The 21,658-nt window shown below is 40.6% G+C and overlaps 1 protein-coding gene across 3 annotated transcripts in view; it reads right to left on the bottom strand.

The window, feature by feature from the left end:
- Nucleotides 1–18,712, bottom strand: part of SNRK (SNF related kinase) — a 42,393-nt gene extending 23,681 nt beyond the window's left edge. The window contains exons 1-3 of one of the 3 annotated variants that reach the window (XM_080387230.1): nt 18,374–18,712; nt 7,345–7,443; nt 5,332–6,015 (exon numbers count right to left, since the gene is read on the bottom strand). In XM_080387230.1, the coding sequence (XP_080243356.1) occupies nt 5,332–5,920 (589 nt within the window). In that variant the 5' untranslated portion in view covers nt 5,921–6,015; nt 7,345–7,443; nt 18,374–18,712. Of the gene's footprint in view, nt 1–5,331; nt 6,016–7,344; nt 7,444–17,505; nt 18,313–18,373 lie in introns of those variants that run through there. The other 2 variants (XM_080387232.1, XM_080387231.1) reach the window with 2 other exon arrangements.
- Between the last annotated feature and the right edge of the window lie 2,946 nt (nt 18,713–21,658).

Raw genomic sequence — 21,658 nt, 5'->3', positions numbered from 1 at the left:
AAAAAGCATTTGAAGCTGAGAAGTAAAGCACACAATTCTTCTAAAAATGCACTGGCAACGATACTTGATTAATTTCAGTCACATGAGTTTCTCTTACATGGAAGGTGAAGGTAAGTGAGCTACGCTGAGTTGATCTAACCTAAACTTGCTAACGCAAAAGAGGGGCAGGTCCAACCACCCTCCCCCTGAACCCAAGCTGCGTGCTCCCTTCACAGCAGCTACACCGCTGAATGCTAAGGGAACAAACAGCTCTGCTAACCTAGCAGAAGTTAAGCCTGCAGAAAAGTTAACAGTTTTCTGTCAAGTTAGCTGATCAGGTCATCAAACTGCCAGCCAGCCATGCAACAGTGCAGCACACGAGAAGGGGCAGCTCTGCACTAACGCAAGCAAAAAGGAAGGGGAAGATGTCTTATGCTGGAAGCAGCTATGTGTTACGCTTTTTGCCTTCTGCTAAACCCTTATATCTCCAAGCTCATTTGACAATATAATTATATCTAAAGTGTTGCAATAGAACATTAAAAAGGGGATTTTCAGAACAAAACAATCAGTGAAAAGCTTTTGTAGGACTTCTTGCTTTTCGTTTCTGTCAAATTTGGCTATAATCTTACTTCGAGTATACTGAAACTCCAAAATGCTGTCAGGTATGCTAAATGATTCAATATTATGTATTGTTTGCAAGTATCTTACCACTTGTTCTTTTAACTCGAGTCTGTCAAATCTTATATTCAGCTTTTTCATCATGTAAAAGGTTACTGTACATACCCACTGGCCATTGTGTTTACATTAGTGATTCAGTTTGTGAATAAAGTGCTATGCACATGCAGAAACACCAAATCTAGCTCCACACAGGCCATATAGGGTTGGTCATCTGGTCATCACTTGGCTATGCTCAAGCACCTGGTAAACGTGGCTGAAGCTTTGAACAACCACACTTCAGCAACAGTGTATGCAAGTAAGAAGCCCTTGCAAATGCTTGAATGCAAACCCAAATAGAAAACAGAAGAATTTGAGATCATTCCAACAGAGATGAAGTGGGTCTAAAAGCAGTATCATGATCTCAGGAAAGCGAAAGCTATGTATGGGCAAATTCTGTTTCCTTTAATAATCAAAAATCTATGACTGGATATTGAATACATACATTCATTATTATCTTACATTATTAGCATAGGATATCCAGGTCTGAGTTCTGCAAGAAAGCCAGCATCTAACTACTAAAGCAATGGATGTTGTCCAAGTGGTTGGCCTCTGCAGCTTCCAAGGCAGCAGCAAGTTGGATTTGAACTACAAATTGCCCATTGAATAGCACTGAGCTACAATAACCATAATATTCTTGTTAGGCATGTGCTAAATAACTGTGACAATGCTAAATTAACTGTGTGTTAATTGTGTATTACAGTACCGTTCTACAGGCCTGTGCTCAACTGTGCTATATAGACAATCCCAGTCTTACAATCTGAATTTGCCCATTATTCATCCCCAGAAGGATGAATTTCCTCTGCGAATATTTCCATGCATCTATGAAATCACATACAGAATACCCAACTACAGTAACAAAAACCTATCAGAAGTGTCAATGTCCTCCAGAATTACTGTAGCCTACACAGCACTTAATACTTTGTAGATATCCCAAGCAGTTAAAACAGAACTTGTTTTCCTCTGAAAAAATCAACTAATCTGAAAAACTGTAATTCAACTTTATCACCTAGGAAAGAGGTGATTTCTATTTATTTAACGATCCAATCTCTGTTGATGCTGGTATAGCAAAAGGAAAAGTACGACCAGAAGCATGCTTTATTCTTTCTCATCTGTAGTTATCCACTTTTGAATACTGCCAGAGTTCACTGGATTACACCACTGCTCTAGACAGAACTCTGTCTATCTAAAATATGTCCACTTGATTTATGAAATGAACTTTCTGTGCAACAACAGTACTCTCACTTTCCTCCAACTAGAACAAGTTTTAATTAAGTGTGAAAAAAACCTGGGAAACTGCAAGCAACAGAACTTCCCATTATCTAACTCAGCTTTTTGAAAAGCCCTGGGAACATATGATCATTGCTTAATATTCCTCTTGCATCATTTTAACAACAGCCTTAAACACAAAAGGAAATGAGAGACTTAATTTAACTAGTCTCTTTTCAAGTGCGAAAACTTTTAAGTAGCATCACAAAGGGGAGATTAATCCCTAAACTAGCTGAAACAGTTTCATAAAGCAAGATTTTCCATTATATTTATTAAGCATACAACTTATTAAAAGACTTGCCCCGAATATTTCAGCCCTTTGTAGCAAGAAAATTTAAAGTCTTTTTCCTTTACATGCTCATTCTAATGTTATTTGTAAGACATCAGAAAAACCATGTCTGTGGCAAAGGTCTTTGGAAAAAAATGCAAAACACATCATATACCTTGGTCAATTTGTCTCCCAAACACTTTTATGAATATAACAATAATTCTGGATAAGTGAAAATGGGTGTGTGTGGGGTTACATATTATGACAAATGGAAGATATGCTCACAAAGGGGCAGGACCACGTAGTTGCACTGGAGAAAGCATGACCTCCTTTCTCCTAAGCAACTAGCTTTTAGGTTGATTCAGCTATAATGTAATTTCATCCTAACTGGCAAAATCTCTTTGCCATTGTCAGTCAGAGTTATTGCAATATTAATAGCCCTATTCAGCCAACAGCTGAATGAGTTCACAGCACTTCATCACTATTTCAGGTTATATATATACATCTTGCACATTACTAGCATGAAAATGTAACTGATGTAATTTCTCCTCTTTTGAAAATGTCCACTTTGAATTTATACATACTTCCAGCCCACAAGTATGACCTCATCTTAGCATGAAAGTTTGTCTCTAAAGGTTAAGAAAGGTTTGCACAAGCTGATTTCTCAGTTGTATAATTACCTGGTTAATGATAAATTTCCTAAACTTATATTATTCTCACATTTTACATTTAAGACTCCATTTGGGGGAAGGAGGGCTTTAAAGAAGCACACCCTTTTTTTTTTTTTTCTTTTTTTTTCCCCCCACAATCTTTGCATTTAAAATACACAGATAAGTCATATATAGAAGCTTTACATAGTGTTATCTTACCTTTTTACCCACAGTTAGAAAAGGAAAATCCAGACTCTTCCAGGTCCTTATTGGCAACTCGTAGTAAACTGATATTTTTATTCTGTAGCTACTGTACTGACAGATTTTGTAATGCATTACAAAGTGTTGAAAACTGTGCCACTGAAGAACTTAGAATACAAGCACTGCAATCTATCATTTAGGACAGAATTTCTAGTATCCAGTAACTGAGACAGTATACTGGGAAATAAGTAAGCAAAACCTAACCACTGATGTGTATTTAAATATTCTCAGAATACAACTAGCATCCTTAAACATTAGCTAGAAGAAATTATTTTTTCTAGTTTTTCTGCTGTTCACCTCAATCCACTTTACATTTGCTAGATGCCCTCTATGAATCCGTTCAACCATTTCCTTCTAGTACTATTCAGAAGTTCACCTACCTGTGTACAAAGTCCTCTAAGAAACATTTTACATCACGCCACCATTCTTAGATTTATCATTAAGAGGCCCAAAGTCCACTTTTTAAACTATGCTCTTAATGCACTCCCTTCCCCCAGTCATTAATACCCATACACCTTCTTTCTCCCAAGCATCTTCAGTTAGGCAGCAATATCAAAACTTTGGGTTTTGCTCATCCTCCAAAATTTGACTGCTATTCCATTTTTCAAGAAACAATTCACATAAGGCACTGTATAGAATATTTAACAAATGCACTTTTCCATCTAGGTTCAGAGGCCGGTGCAATCAGTTATACTCATGCTCCAGGAAATTCTCAAAATAATAAAAAAAACCACCACAGAACACAGAACTCTGGAATTAGGATGTCTAGTTTGCCACTAATAAGATTAGAGCAACTCACCTAAAAAAGACTCTAAATAATTTTGTCAAGCATCACCGTAGCATCAATATGGATTTGCAAAACCACAAACAGCACAGACATCTAAAATTCCTAGCTCTAGCACACTTGAGAAAGTACTTTCAAGTACAGAAAGCCCATAGTAAAATATCTATTCAAACTCAGAAGCCATGAATTAACATTCAAATGTTTAAGCAAAGACCGTAAGATCTACTAGCCAAAAGTATTTGTATTAAAAATAATGCAGAAATTTTAGTTCAACAGTGTGAGGGAATACCTTGTCAGCATACAAAATTAGCTGGTTGTTTACCTTAGGAAAATTAGCAATAAATTGGACTCGTCAGTCTTACTTTAAACCATCACTACAGCCACTACTATAACCATAGCAACACACACACAGAGCGACAGAGTCCTAGTGGGTGTTATTAAGACAGTAAAAGCATTAGATACTGGGCACACAAGAACAAAAGGCACGTTGACTACAATAAGCTAATTTTGAAGCATCATTTGGAATTATATGTACCTAAATTTGTGGGAGAAGTGAGTTCTACCTCAACTAACAGATACAAGCAGTCTGTATGAGGACATTAATCAGTAACTCTATCAATGTTTACAGCTATTAAAAAAAAAAAAGGTAAAACAAACACCTCTAAGTTACTTCTAACATCTATGTAGTAGACTTAAAGACAGTAACAGAATTATCAGTAGTAGTCTGTCTAGCACACTCCTTTCCAGTCAGAAACATGCAGACTAATTTACACATTACTATTTTCTCTTACCTTTTGAGCAACTGGGAACTAAGCCCCCACTTTGAGTTCTCAGACAAGAAAAGGGCAGAGAAGGGTTAGAGGGAGTTAAAGCCTTCCTTAATTCCCTGTCTCCTCCTTCCACAGCCAAGCTAGTATTTATTAAAAACTGATTCCTACCACCTTGCCATAGAACATGTAAGCAGCCTGGGCTCACAACGTCATTCTTATATGGCTAAACTGAGCAAATAAAATCACTGGATGGTTGGACTTTTTTGCAGGGAGAGAGGGAGGGAGTGGCGATGGCAAAAATACATTAAAACCAGGCACTTCTCTGAAAAGAAGATGCATCCTCTAACAAAGTAAATACAAACATACACATTGCATTCACATTACTATTAATAGAAAAGTTTACGATGTATACAATTGCGTCATTTCATACAAAAAGAAATTTTAAGCATTTTTGAGAATGTTTTTAGTACCTCCTTCAAACACAGCTGCTCCAACATTAACTCACCCAGGTTATAATATTATTTCTTGCCAATTAGCTAGCTTCCACATATGGCATTATCTTGAAAGTGAAAACAGAGCGGCACGGTATCACTGTACTGAAATTTAGATTACTGGTTGAATTCAAAGAGGACATACCCACTGCTGGTGCATCATATTCATCCCCAAGTAAAATTTCAGGAGCAGAATATGCAAGAGATCCACAGCTTGTGGTGAGCTTCTTTCCAGGCTGAAATTTGTTGCTGAAGCCAAAATCTGTCAATTTCACAAGTCCTTGTTTTTCAAAGAAGACCACATTCTCTGGCTTTAAGTCTCTGTGAACTACATGCAGTTTATGGCAGTAGGATATAGCATGTACTATTTGAGCAAAATATTTTTTTGCCAGATCCTCATTCAGACCTTCTTCATGTTTCATGATGTAATCAAACATATCTCCTCCATCACCAAGCTCTAAGATAAGATAAAGCTTAGTCTGGGTGTCAATCACTTCATACAGCCGTACTATATTGGGATGCTGTACTAATTTCATGCATCTGACTTCTTGAAAAAGATGTCCAGTGGCTAGAGTGTCCAGTTTGGTCTTGTCAATTACTTTCACTGCTACTTTTTCACCTGTAAAGACATGCCGAGCAAGTTTGACCACAGCAAAATGGCCTCTGCCCAAAGTTTTATCCAAGTCATACAATCCAGCAATTTTTCCATCATATCCTCGTTTGAAGCCTGCCATTCTGTTTCAGAAGTAAACTCTTCGGAAACGTGATCTTTTCATATAAGAGTATCATCTGATGCAAATAAATAGTCCATTGTCACTGCCAAGCATATCTAAAAATAAAAAGACAAGATTATTTATTTGTATAAAAATAGGCAAAATTATCTTGTAGATCTCCTAAAGTTACATTGGCACATTATTACAGATAACTTATTAAATTCTTCAGGGCTTTTTGCCAAGGGTTTGATAAGCTATGCTGTGATAACCAACACATTTCTGAAATCACATCATCAGTACACTTGAAGAAAGTGAATTTCAACAGTACAATCATGAAAATTTCTCTGAAACTCAGCGGCCTTCATATTCTTGAGTTAGAAACCTTGCAAGTAACACTTGAAGAAACCAGTGTTATAAGGATAGTTAAAACTGGCAAAGCTGAAATCTATACCTCTTCCGGCTACATCAGAAATCATCTGGGTAGCACAGAGTACTGACAAGAAGAACATGCTTGATTTATCTTCTTTTTAGCATATTCCTTCATGTTGCAGCATGAAACTGCCCAAATACAAAGTTCTGATGGCACGACTTTGGACTTTTACCTTCTTCCTTTTAACAGCTTCATGTTCAGCAAAGCTTAGGCTGACATACAAGACTTAATTTTGTTACTCTAGTTTGAGCATTATCAATCAATACTGTAATTACAACAAATGAACAAAGCTTTACAGGCTGAAATGACACATATGGGTTGGATGTACTCCGTGCTAAATAGTGTCCTGTTAGATATTTTGACTGGAGTTATAAAAACTGGTGATAAAAAGTTTGCATGTAGGTTGCGTATGTCAGTCCTGGGAATGAGTCATGAGAAGGGGAAGAGTAGGAAGGAAAGGGACAGAACTCAAGAGTTCAGCTTATTTGTACTGTACTGCTGCTTACCAGTTAATTTGGCATTTAAGAACCAACTTACAAAACATCCATATTCAAACCTGTTTTTGAAGGTCTTATGTCCCATTGCCATTTTTTTCCACACACAAAACCTCCCAAGAACTTTTCCTGCGTTTTTAACTTCGATTGAGGTTTAAATAAAACTCTGTAGCTCTCAAAAAGCTAACTATTTCTCCCACTTTGAGTGCAAAGTAGCTAGAAATATGAAAATTAGATGGCTTATTGCCAACTCAACAAAATACAGAAACCAGAGCTCTATAGAATGTATTTTCGCAGTTTCAAAACTGAACTTCAAAAAGAAAATCTTTGAAAAGGAAGCTGGCAAACAAACAGCCCCTCACATTTCAACCTGAGAATAACTAATGGAAGCATTAGATTAAAAACACTGCCTGCTAAACAAGTTATTTCACAGGCAGTGAAACTAATGAACCTGGTTTCATATGGATTAAATTACAAGGTTGGGGGTCCTATGAGGATTCTCTGATGTTTAACAAGCTCACCTTACTGATTCTCTCAGCTGTAGCCATGGTACAATCTCTTCTCCATCCAGCTGTCTACTTCAACAAAGTCCGTGGGAATTCAGTTTGAGACCTCCACCCCTGTAAAATTTGAATGAAATCAATCAACCTTTGAAACCTCATAACTTAAGGAACAGGGTAATTAACAATCATATAAACACTGGGGTTTGGGTTTGTTTTTCTTCAAAGATAATAATCAAGCTTTGAAAAACTTCACTGGTTTTTGTGTTACTGTACCCTTTCATTCTGCTACTAAGCACTACGCTTCAGATGCTCTTCCAAAACTCACTCCACCTCACTAGACTATGCCATAGCATCAAAACCAGGGTTGGCATATCTGCTTCCCGACATATCCCATACTGCTCTTACAAAGTCTCCCCTGCCACTCCCAATTAACCATATAATACCATCCCATCCTTACTCCAGAAAGTACAAAACTGGATTAAAGCATGCTATGTTAAACCAAACGCCCATGTCAAACTCTCCCCTACCCAGTAAGTAACCATTAGAGGATGCATAGGGAAAAACACAGTACAACAGCAAACATAATAAATAATGAAACTCTCCTTATCTTTAAGAGATTCAAAACCTTCTTTACATCAGAGGGCAGTGGCTTTGTGTGTAATAACACTTGATGGATTCCACCCCTCCCTGTGAAACTGGGCAGGTGCTTTATTAAAGCATGTGAATTTTTAGTTTCAAGGACATACTGCAACAAGAAGTTTAATAGCTTAACTACGTACTGTGAGAAGAACCACTTCCTCTTGTTTGTTTTTCATCTCCTGATAATTTGTGCATCTTCTCATTCACTGTCTGTTCCAAAACAAGAACTATCATACTCTGTTTATCTTGCCTCAAGCAACTCGGTTTTAGCTTCCTCCCTTCAGTTCAATCTTACTCCAGTCCTAGTCACTCCTTTTACAAAGGTTATTCCACAGGCTTTAGCATTCTCCCATTTCTCTACACATCTTCTGGTTTGTTCTATACTCCTTCCTTAGGCCAATTTGGTTTTGGTGGGAGTGTTTTTGCTACTAATGAGCACTGACATAATGTTATCATGTAATGCTTTATTAAAGTTGTATAACGTTCCATCATACTGACCTAACTCCCCAAATGCAGGCTAATGAAAAAAAGTCCATACGCACACATAAACCGCCTAACCTTAACCTGTACAAAGCAACAGGGGGAATATTGATCAGCTGTGCCCCATATGGTTGAGACTACAATCTCAATCTTAAAAGGACTGCAAGCATTTAAAAAAAAGCAAACCACACAAACACGCTTTGTCGGGCAGCTGTCTCCACAGCACCCTAATCAGACTCTTCATTGCTTCTAGACCAAAGAAATAAAAGAAAAATGATTAACTTTCTTGAACTGCCACTAGGACATCACCTCTCCTTACAAATCTGTTTTACTCGCAATGCATCCTATAGTCAATACATTTTGCTAAACTACTTAATAGTTTTAGAACACTTAAATTAAAAAAAAAACCCACAACATAAAAGTTGTATCAAAAAATGGCCAGCCATTCCCTATGCAGCTGAAGTTACTAACAGAACAAAATCCAGTGCTCAAATTTATAACAGAACATTTCTTTCTTGAATGTTAAGTCAAACCTCAATATTTATATCTTTGTTCGCACGAATTCATCACATCCTACAAATCTGGCCCAGATCATGGAACACCTTTACTCTGAGGGGGCATGGCTTTAAAAGAGATTTTATATGAAGTCTTTGGTGCAAAAACAACACCTGCAGACAGAGCTTTCTTAGTGCATGACAAAACCAGTTCTGTTACTGAAAGAGGTAAGGAAGATGGAGGTGAAAAAGCCTCAGACAACTTTGACTTAGCTTTTCTTTCTTAAATTCAAGAAGGTTCCATCCCTGGCAGAGCAAAAGGGAGAGAGAGCAAACCAGCCAGATGTAAAAATGTAACATCTGAATTTAAGTAACCATAACACTCAGGAGTAAAAGATTTATACTAACTATTCTGTTCACTTGGCACGTTGTCAACCATCTTTGTACAAACTCAGTGAGTGATTTATCTCTAAATGACAGAATACACATAAACATCAATTTGTCAACAGAATTCCAGCAAAAATCAGTTACGCTTAAGCCTTGGAGAAATACATCAGACAGTAATCAATAGGATAAAAGCTTACAGAAATGGAAGATAAACTATGCTTAATAATTTTGCAGCACTATTAGCAGAAATAAAACTAATGCAGATTTATTAATAGTTTAACATGAAGTCTCCATAATAACAGACCAACAAACCTTCAATTCTGTTTTAAAATAGAACTTCAAAAATTAAGCTCCCACAGCTAAACACAAGGATCTTAGATGCACACATGGCTTTAAGTGAACACACCAATATTAAGAACTGTTCAGTAGTAGGAAATGGATGCAAAACTGTCATAGTGTATATAGATACAAGCTTTGATTATAATTTAAATGTGCTACCTGAAGGCTCACAATTGCTATATCAATACTTTTCACAATAGCTTCTTTTCTAGAGCAAGAAAGCAGAACTTTGAAAGCACAAGAATCAACTAAGTGCAGTTTCACAAGGTACCAGCAGCTTTCAAGCTGAAGCTTCGTTGTGACCCTTTTTCTTGCAACTGTCTCCTTAGTCACCTCAGTAAAACTTTTGCGGCTAACTAAAAATGGAACCACCTCAAACATCCAGATTTAACTATCTACTACCATTACACTCCAAAACAGGGTTAGTTTTAACAACAGATCATTTCATTGATCCAGTTTACAATGTGACATCTTGAACATTTTTACCAAACAAAAAGAGGTGCAAACTGCAGCACACAACAATCTAAATTTCAACCAGCCATACTTTGCCAGCAAGCCAAGCTACAGCCTAAGGAAAAAAAGTTAAGGGACTGTTACATCACAGAAAATATTTCCCTGTCTTTTCATTCACATTACCTCAAGTCCTTTTGTAAGTTCATTTTTCAGCATTACAGAGTTTGGGTCTTCTAGTTGGCAAGCTTACTAATCGTCAGTAGCATTTAATCCATGTGGCTAGGTACAGTTTTAAAACTGCAGTTTTCCCTAACTACACCAGAATTCAGCTACGCCCCCAATACTCATTTTATGCAATGTAGACATTTACCAGTAAATAGATTCAGAACAGATCCTTCCTTCCATAGAAGCTTGCATGTCCTATCCCACAACAGACTGCAAACAGCCTCTGTAATGGAGATCTGCAGAAGCTGTTTTGTAATATTGCACGCATCCTGTTAAGAAGCTTAGCAACAGTACTGTGATTCAACCATCTCTAAAAGATGGATGAATAGATCTCTAACAGATATGTTTAGAAAAACAGCATGTTTCAGAGACAATAATTTTTAAGCAATTAATCCTGTCCAGAAAGTTTCATCAGATTATACACTGCTTATAAGACCAGCCTAGTTCATCTTACCTTGCTATGTAGATTAACTTCTTTAGAAAATGAAGATTCAAGGTCCCATTTCAACAAAACATTGTACTACTATCAATGCAAAAACTTCCCTGCATTACCAGGCTAACAGACATGAAAGCTGAAGTAATCTTCGCTGGGACTTGCCTGTCCACAGACAGCTAACCATTCCTGTCCCCCCTCACGATAAATGGAGATGCAGTCAACACAGGTAAGAGTCTGTGATAAAACAAATTGCACCCTAAAGCAGATAGCTAAATACATCCAATGAATCATTGCTTAAAAGTACACATTTTCATTTTCTGTAACAGGAGTTTAGGATGACTAGTTCAGCAGATGCACACATTGCACACAACCACAAGACAGATTAAGTAAGTTTCACCCTGTTTCTCCTTTTGCTCTCTCATCTCAGATAAATCATTGGTATAGATGCTGTTATTTATTTACTACATAATTATATGTTGACAGTAAGACTTATTTTGCTAGTCTTCCTAGAAACTGTAAAACAAGATTTGACATAAACTGATCAGAGATCCAGAAGAATTTTTTTTTGTTCTAAAAACAATTTGTACAAATCATTAGAATCTGAGAGCAGACTGAAGGAAACATCAACTCAGCATACAAACTGCGCAAGTATAATTTTTCAACATTTTTTCCAGTATTTCCTGTAATTTTTTATCTGCCACCCTACTGTAAGATACCTTCACAGCCTAACCTGCAAGCCTTTAAAAACAGTCAATCTTTGTTACTGTATGAGCCACTACTTACATGGGATGATGTTACACCTTCACCAGTGTACCAATCTGCTTTTCCCTAAGAGGGTTTTCTGTCAGCTTTCCTTTTATATAAGGGAAAGCCAACATGCCAGAAACAGGTACAAAATGTTGTAAGAGTGAAGCCTGAAGAACATACACACTTAATGCATACCACATGCTCTGAAAACTACTCATGATGCAATTCTTTCAGAGTATATGAAACTTTTTAAGCTTCATACTACCCAATACTCCTTGAATATTCGAGACTCAATAGGGGACTTGGGATCTGAAGTACCTGTATTCTCCTTTTGTTTCCGCACATGGGTGTCACAGTCCAGCAAAGCCCTTCCTCTACAGCCAAAGACTTTGCAGATGCAGCATTCGGGGGAGGCAGGGGTGGACAGAAGACAATGTACAGGGGCAGCAGTGTTACAACTCAGGCCTTATATACACAATGCTATCTAATGCGTTATTTTCCACATTACATCATGGCACTACAGCATCTTCCCCCTCACTGAGGACAAATCCCATAAACTCTCCTGCTCCTGGTGAATTCCACAATAAAACACTACAGTAGATTTTTGAAGGTGTACATGCACTTCTTTTATTTTCCTATCATCTCACACAGCATCAGCATCCACCTCACACAGCATTACCAAAACGTCACAATGTATCAGAAAGTCTCTCTACCATTCAGCATGGCTAAGCCTAAAATTATGAAGACAAAAAGTTATCAAGTAGCTCTATGTTCCAAACAAAAAGAATTAATCTGCAAAATTTAATTTTATCCCTTGGTTTTAAATAGTCTTCAGAATTTTGCTCTGAAAAAAAACAAGAACTGCCAATTGCTGATACAATTTTGCCATTAAATATAAGAGAAGCCTGTAGTGAAATGTGTTTCATTAGTTTAGAATGTATTGCAGGCATCAGAGCTACTGGTGCCTAGCCTTAACTCCTCTTAGAATCCAGAAATAAAACCAAAATGCTAACAAGAATGCTTCAACTCTAAGGTCCACTATTCAGTGAACAGCCAGCAGCAGAAATATTTGGCAGGCCAATAAACTTAATAAAACATTGCTCCTGGACCTATAAACAAAAAAGTTGGGGGGTGGGGTGTAGTATTTTAGTTTTGAGATGAAATTAAAGTTACTAATGTTATTTTGTAACAGAAAATTATGAGAACCTGCATGACCTGAGATCTAAGAGTGAGACTTTGAAGCAGCTCTGATGCATAAGAAAAATTGAACTTACCCTGAATTGCACATCATATTTGTTATCTCAATTAAAGAATACTTTTATTTATTAGACAAGAAATTCCCAAACTTTTAGACTTATGGATTGCTGTCCACCATCTTATTTTCTAAAGATTAGTACAGTCACATCAGGCATGGAAAGTTTTAAGCTTTCCTCTTCCACATGGTGGTTTGCAGAATGCTAGCAAAGAGCAGACGAAAATTTAGGAACTGTGTTGTAGAAACCCCACTAGACAGTTGATACCTTTGCAAGAATCATCTTCAATACAGACAAGTGAAAAAAAGTCACCGATTTGAATTGGTCCTTCAAGGCCCCTCACTTTAAAAGTCAAGTTTCCTTTTTCTTTCACTAAAAGCAGGTGAATGAGGGGAGAAAAATACAGACAGCAAAGTAGGTAGATATTGCAAAGCAACAGCAAGATAGTAGCAGTAATAGCAAGATTGTGATTACAGACTACACACCAAAGCTATTAAGAGGACAGATGTGCCAAACTACGCTCCACTGACAAACCCATCATTAGTAGTCACTGGCACTGATTCCAACTGCCTCTAGTTGTGAAATGTGCTAAAAGCCCAAGATACTTTCATAACCATGCTAATAATCACTGGAGTTCACAAGGCACTTTCCATTTCTAAGAGGAGGCATACACAAGACAAACATGATCTGCATCTGAGAACTCCACTTAAAGCCCTCCTACCAGCCACAGCTCCAAAAGCAATTAATTTCACGTTGTCTCCATTTTCCTCTTGTGCCTACTCCCAAAGTCCAGTATCTAGCTAAACAAATTAAAAAAAAGTAATACAAGCAGACAACATCACCCCCCTGTTCACATACCAGATGCTTCAGCAATACACCACTTAAGATCTAAAGTTGTTCTTATAGTATTACCGCAGATTAAGAGAAGAACAAATCATCCCAAATGGCCACGCCCCTTAAATTATCTTCTTGCACAGTAGTACACAATAACATGTTTTAAAAAGGACTTGCTCCAAATTTTGTGATTTCTGCCAGTATTTTCTTTTTGTACCTGCAAATCAGTTAGAAAACTTTGTTCAGACCCTGTGATGCCTTTAAATAATAAAAAAATTAGTTTAAATTTAAATGATTGCATTTTGCAGTTTCCACCAAAAGAAAAAATTCTCCTCAGCTACAGGAAATTAGCATGGGTGTTTCAGTTATACACATTCATAAACGTAACCAGTCAAGATCTGATACCAAAGAAGTCTGCAGATTACAGAAACCAACAAGCTTTACAGTCAATTGACTTATAAGCAACAGAGATAATGGTAGTGGACTGCCTCGCCCAAACTTACACTTTTCCAAGCTTGATAAGCAGTATCCAAGTAGCTGCCTGAAGGCTTTAATATTCCAAATTTCATCACATTGTCCCTTTTTGTGTGTGTGTGTGTCCCCAAGTAACTAAGAACATGAAATTGATGAAGAAATACTTTGCATATCAGACAGAAGTCATATCATTGTGATTCATGACAGTATCGCTATCTTTTAGATGGGATACTACACCTTTATTTCCAGAACACCTACTGCAGGAACTTTGCAGAAAACAGACAAGTCTGACTTTATTCCACCAGTCTGGACTCCTTTAGAGGAAGCACTTCACCTACTCCATGTTCATGAATTCTCAGAATTGTTTCACCTTTTTAAAAAAATCTACTTATTAACATCACCACATAATTTTCTCATGCCAGACCACATAGCAAAGACCCCTAACAGGAGCATTCCACGATTAATCAATAAACACTTCAGTGTGGCTTAACATTTTAGAAAGTTACCACTGTTGTGATACCTAACACGACCTTTGCCGTGTAAATTCAGAATGAAACATAATTTTTATTCTGTATCAAGGGAGCATCAAACACTAGCTCAAATGTGAGTATTCAGTTGCAAATATGTGTACATACTCTTAGTACCTATTACAAGCTATAATAATCTCTATTAAATGTCTTAAGAACTATCCCTGAACTTAGATATCACATCGCTTCATCCATTTAGCAATACATGTGGTAACATAAAACTTAAGTAACTGAATTGACTTACATTGCCTCTGACATACTGACATTTTCTATTTAGGAAGCCTTAAGAAACAGACTAACCCCAACCTATAGTAACTCAGTTTCAATACTTTATCCTCATTTATAGAATCCTAAATTAGTTAGGAACTGGCAGACACTTGAAATTCACCATACTTCAACATGAACTAAAATTATAAAAGTCTAGACTATCACCTTATCTCTCAAAAAAAGTTGATTTAAGTCCAGTCAGTAATCAGATAGAAGACTGCTGCAGAAGTCACAGAACAGTATATGAAGAGGGAAAAATCAGTCTGTCAAACTCAGTGCAACACTCATGTCCCAACACTGTTGTAGAAGACCACTGTGCAGCTGAGAGATCAGCTTCTCAGAAAGTGAACATGCTCTGTTTTGTATTTCACAAGTGTAAAAACTACACAGCCCTTTTTCCTCATTAAGTTCTTAACATTGGTGACTTAATCAACTTATGTGTACTAGAACTCTGCTAGGGTAAGCTATCCCAGAATTGTAAGTGAATATACAGTTTTTCAAATCCTCCTAAGCTCTTACATAATACTGTTATGTGTATTAAAACAATAGCTACTTTACATTATTACAGAAGCTCTAGCTTTCAGTTAAGTGCTTGAAAGCAGTGTGACAAGGAAGATGTGCAGAACCCCATAGGTTACTAGAGTTAAGAGCTTATGCAATTTAATGGTACTATATTCATCATACACTGCAGTTTAGCCCTATATACAAAACGAACCATGTTTCGCTGGTTTCTTATTTTAAGACATAATTAAAACCCACTATTAAGTAGGAATGTACATAAGTTCATCAAGAAGTTTTATAGCTACAGCATTTCAGTGGTTTTTTGAAAGCGGACAAAAATCCAAGAAAAGTAGTGCATTATTTCATGACAGACACATTCTGAGGAAAAAAAGGTAGCTGCACCAGGATACTGCGCCCTTGAAAGCAAGGCAGGCAAAGCAAGACAAAGGCATTAGTTTGGCATTACAGTCACTAGTGGGATAAAAAGAACAACGACACACTGAAGGCGTTAGACTGCAAAAGAGTTATTCAAAGGTGGTATTGAAGGCAGTGAGTTAAAGTCTTAGATCAGGTTGGTCAGAACAGTGCACGAGGAAGATGACTACTGCAAGTAGAATATCTGCAGTAGCATATTAACATGCGTATTCTTAACATTCTATTTGTTTAAAATAATCAGAAAGCAGACGATGTATTTACAGTGCAACCACCCACACCACAGGGGAATATCAGTTCTCATAGCAAGATGATTCAAGAACAGCAGTACACCACACAAATTTCAGTATCCAAAACTCAAACTCTACTCGAAAAAAAAACACGACACAACAGTTTATCACTAAGGCCTCTTAAGATGTTATCTTCCCTTTTCCCAGTTTTTGTTGGAAGCCTCAGCTGTGGAACGCAAAGATTCTCTCAGAGCCAGATGAACGTGCTGTCTTAGATGATACCTTGCTTAGCTGGCACTACTCCAGCATTCAGTAGTTAGCTTCTTTTCCCAACCACTTGAAAAATCATGCCATCATTCTACCACTTTTCTGGTCATCGAGAATGTTCAGGAAAAACGCAAGACAAGACTGGACTTCCCCTCCTTTGCTTTTATTGTTAAGTCCTCAAATCTGGACGTTTTCATGCTCTAGAAGTAAAATGGGCAGATACTAGTCTAAGTTCACATTTCAACATGTTCCACAACTTAAAATTTGATTGCAATATATAGCAATGACTGTTAGCTTTGTAAGTTTCTTTTGGATTCTTTCCTTCTAAGGATTAGCAATAGTACAAAAATAACCTCCAGCCAAATTACCACTTTCTGTGATATACTACCAAAAAAACCCCACCACTGATTAACTCAATTCCTAATGGTGCACGCCTTGCAAAAACTGCTTAATTCCAACATAATGAACATTTGCTTGTAAACACTTCTATATAGATTTCATTTTGCTGAGATTCATTAAACTGGTCCTTCCCCAGAGCCTGAAGATCTAAATATATCCATAACAAACAACTCCAAAAAGCAGCCTATATGACTAAGTAGTGACTGCACTACAGAGGGCAGGCGTAAGCAGATTTGCATGCAATTCATTCATGCTAGATGGCTGTAAATCACACAATACACTTCAGCTGCTCCAGGAACTGTAATGGTACCATTGAGGAAACCACTTCTCTGCATATCTGCTCTTAACAAGCTTTTGAAAGCAACGCGATCAGTAAGAAACTCTCTATGCACAAGCAAAAACTCAAAGCTTTTTATAAGCCCACATCAAGCTTTCTCCTTCACAGGTGTTCCAGCATTCCTTACCAATAAAAATATCCAATCTGAAAATAGGTCACATTTGTCACCAACCGTCCTCTGGCCAATGTAGGCTTTTTCCCTAGTGGATGTTCTCCAACAGTTTATTCAGTCTACTCATTAAAAAAAAAAAAAAAAAAAACCAAGAAAAACCCCACAGAACAAAAACCCACCAACGACCAAACCCAACCACACGTATCTGTCCTTCGGCTATTACCAAGACCGTATATCAACCAAAACAGCTTTAAAAGTAACGTTCCATCAACTTAACCAGTGGAGTACCATCTGGGTGCCAAAACCCACCTCGCAAAAAGCACGGAGACCTCTATCCAGGACTTACCTACTTATCTGACCGATTTCTATAGTAACGCAAAGGCGGTAAATTCGTTGCAGCAAGCGTACTGCCAGAAGCGATGCGCGTATTGACAAAGAAGAAGGGGCACCAGTGCCCCCCGGCTCCGTCGGGGACACGCTCCCGCTGCGAGCGGCGCCCCGGCTCGCACGCTAGGCGAACCTGTTGGCTCCGCACACGGGCCGAGGGGCAAGATGCACCGTCATTCCCCCAGCGCGCACCCGTGACCGGACCGACTCCCGAACCGGAGGGCTTCGCCTGGCTTGTTTATCTCTTTTCCCAAGCGACAGAACACACGAGGCGGAGCCGGCGAGGGCAGCGCGGTGGCGGAGGGGCGAACGCGCCGCCGCTTCTCCTGCGGTGACCCTGCAGGGCGGCCGCCGAGGGCACGCGGCCGGGCGGGCGCGCACGGGCACCGCCACGCGCGGGGTCAGGTGTCAGCCGCGCGGCGGGGAGCCGGTCACACGTGCGGCTGCCGCGGGGCCGCATCGCACGGACAGCGCCTGGGCGGGGGAGAGGGCCGGGCGTGGGGCACGCCGGGCTCTGCCGCCCGGGGGGCGCGGGAGGCTCCCGCCGGGAGCCCGCCGTCCCCGCAGTAGCACCCGCTCCTCCCCTCCCCCCAGATCCCGCTCCTCCAGCCCCAGGCGGCACCGACACACCGACCTTCGGCGGCCGGGAAAGGTCCTCCCGCCGCCGCCTCCTGGGCCGAGGCCGCCATTGGGCCGGCCGAGCGGAGCTCGGCGGGCGAGGCCGGCTCCGGGAGAAACGGAAAGGCGAAGGCAGGGGAGGAAGGGAACCCACCACACCCCACCGGGCCGGCCCCGTCCTCACCGGCCCGACCCCGCCGGCAACTTACTGCTTGCAGCAGCGGCGTCTCCTCGGGCCGCCGCGCCCCGCGCCGCCCCCTGCATGGGCAGCGCCCGTCGCGACTGCCCTCGGGAGCGGCGGCGGGGCCGGGGGGCGCGGCGGGAAGGGAGAGAGAGGGCCGAAGGCGCCAGCGGGAGCGGCGGGGACACCTCGACCGGGCGGCAGGGGCTGCGGCGGCGGCTGCCCCGCACCTGGCTGGCCGGCCGGCCGGCTGACTGGCTTGCTGCTGCTCCGCCGGGCCCTGCCGCTGCGGCGGCTCCCAGACGCAACTGACAACAACGGCCGCGGCGGCTCGCGGAGAGCCGTTGGGGTGGGGGGGAGGGGGCGGGGGCGAGGCGGAGCGAAGGACACCCGCGCGAGCCCGCGAGGAGGGCAGCGCCGCGCCTGCGCGGGGGGAGGCCGCGCCATTGCCGTCACGGCGGGCCAATGGCGGGGGGGAACGCGCCCGCGACGGCGGGGCGGGGCAGAGAGCGGCGGGGGGGCCGCGGAAGGGGAGAAGCCGCCTGAGGGGAGGGCAGGATGGGGCAGTTGAGGGCAGGGGGGCGGCTCGGCGGCACTCGGGGGCAGGCCTTGCTCCCGTTCCTGACCGCGCTGGGCTGCGGCTTCTTAAAGGTCCTGAGCAAAGCGCCCCGGAGCAGGCAGGAATGAGGGGGGAGGTCGAGGCGTAGAAGGTCTGAGCCGAGGGCGAAGCCCGCGGGCCCGCCCGGCTGGCGGCCGCTCTGCTGCCAGTTGGCCGCCCGCTCCCTCCGGAGGGCATGCTGGGCTGGAGGGCTAGTGAGCGTGGTGAAATGGCCACGCCTGTAATTCCTGCCTGGGCCGATCGCACGGGAAGGGGGTAGAAATAATCGCGTCTTAACGAGAGCGTGGAGGTGGCGCCCCCTGTGTCGTGGGCAGCTGGCCTAGCTGGCGATGGCGAGCGGGCCGCCAGGCACGCTGTCGTTGGGGTCCCCTGTGGTGGGGGGGACAGCGTCGGCATGGATGGTGGAGGTCGGCTGGAAGTAGGGATAATGAAAGGGGAGGGTGACGCTGAGGCTAGTAGGAGAAAATAGGCCAGGGGATACACCTGGCAGGTGTTTCAGAGGCAGACAGCTGTACATGTAATGAGGGTGAGGGAAAAACCTTGAACGACTGTACTACAGAAGAGTTCGGGCTCCTGTGTGCTAAGGGGTATGAGCAAAGTGGTTGCTGTGAGCATCAGAAATAATGCGAGACTTTCCTCCAAAGATCAAGGAAATTAAATTTTTGAATAGCAGGGAAAGGAAGGACTTAAAATTGGCACTTTGGAAAGTGCCCTTGTTTTTTGTTTTTCAAATAGAACTAGCCAATCAAGATATGTGGAGAGAGAAGACAAAACCACATTGTAGTTAAGCCCAGTTTTAGGAAAATGTTTGATAAATGCTTTTAGGTTTTCCCCATGCTTTGACAAAATTCAGATGTCAGTCTTTTGTGAATAGCTTATATTACAATGTACATTAAAATAACTTGGAATTTCTCAGGTTGAAACCAATAATTTGTGAATAAACGAAACTGGAAAATACAGTTCACGAAATTACTAAAATAGTGTGATCATATGTAATAAAAAAGACCTCATGATTCCTATTTTAAAGTTTCAAAAGAGAAACAGAAAAAAATACAAGATTTCAGGATGTGTTGATGCTGATCACTGCTTTCTAATGAGAATGAGAAATTCTTCATTTTGTTGTCATTTAGACCATTCACTAGGCCTGATGCTCCACTCTTAGACCAATTTGAAACCAATAAAACACAACTGATTGCTAAATTTACAAGATGGATCTGATGTAAGAGATTGCAATAAATTCACCTCTGGCTGCCTGATTATCACTGACTTCTCAAGCCTGAATTTGCACCACTGTGCAGCAGACACCACTTGGATTTCTGAGCCTACTATGATCAGATGATGCCAAATATTTATTGTTCTGTAAAAACATAAGTCCAGATTCTGTCTCTAGTTAATAATAGCTAAGACTTCCAGTTGTTCTTCTGTTTGAGTTTTATTTGCATGTTAGAGAAGGCATACCTTGCAAATACCATATAGGTATGAAAGTTGTGATGATGCTTCAGTTCAGTGCTAGTAAGCCTCTCCTTGCAAAATATTTTGGCCTAAAGGACTTGTTTCTGTTTGCCAGAAATCACATTATCTGTTGCACTGCCACATAGGGCATCACACTGAGATGTGCTCAACCATTCAGTCTGTTTGCATGTGTATTTGCTTATGTGAGAGAACAGGTGGATGTGAAAGGATACGTTTGCAAGGAAAAAAAAGAATATTCTCACCTGCAATATAGCTGTTGTGAGATCCTGTACTTTGGGTCACTTGTATAATACAATAATTCTTTTACCCAATGTGATGAGTCTTTGTAGATGAATATGTGTGAAAATAAAGAAGAGGGTCAAGGATACATGCAGCACTTAAGGGGAGACAAGGACTGGAAGGAGTCTGGCAGTCACAGTGGGCTGGAATTCAGTATAGGCTGGTTTGCCTTTTTTCAGGCACTTTTAATACTGCTTACACATGATCACATGCTGTGGGGGTGAGATCGATATTATTCCCCTACCAGGCTAATGTAAATCTGTCACATATACAGTTGCTTGCAGTGGGCTTTGTCTTCAGTGGCACAGGACCTTGTTTTGGTTTTGTTGAGGTTTTTCGCAGTGGAAACTTAATTAATGTGGTAGCTACATGCCTATAAATCAGACAAGCTGCAGCTAGGTTGCTAGGGGAAGTCAGCACTGCTGCTGCTTTTGGTTGGCCTCACCTGGTTTACCTTGCAATAAAAGTGCTGTGTCTTGTCTCCGCGTCGGTTTTAAAACAAGATAGCTAATACATGTTAGCTATGCCACAGCAAAACACACCTCGCCCATCAGTCATTAGCCTGAATGTATTTGTCTAGGAAAGGTGACAGCAACAGCCTCATGCATATATTTGAGAGGTTGTTCATGGAATGTATGCATCCAAATCAGACCACACAACATTCCTCTTTGCTAAATCCAAGCTTAGTCTAGTAGAGAAAGAAAATGGTAGGTAATATTTCTTTTTACAGAAGTCTTCTTGGCTTACATTAGAAACAGCCTTATTTTATATAAGATACTAAACATGTAAGCCATCTGTGAAAAGCATGGAGTATATATATGCGGATGAAATTGTTAGTCTACAGTATTTGAGAAGGGATATGTTTTTCAAAAGATGAATCATTACGGTTCACCTGTTTCAAAAATTAGGCTAATACTTGATGTAAATTATTTTGCACCTTTC

This window comes from Falco punctatus (assembly GCF_963210335.1).
Source record: "Falco punctatus genome assembly, chromosome: 4".
Lineage (NCBI taxonomy): Eukaryota > Metazoa > Chordata > Aves > Falconiformes > Falconidae > Falco > Falco punctatus.
This window is presented reverse-complemented; position numbering and strand designations above follow the sequence as displayed.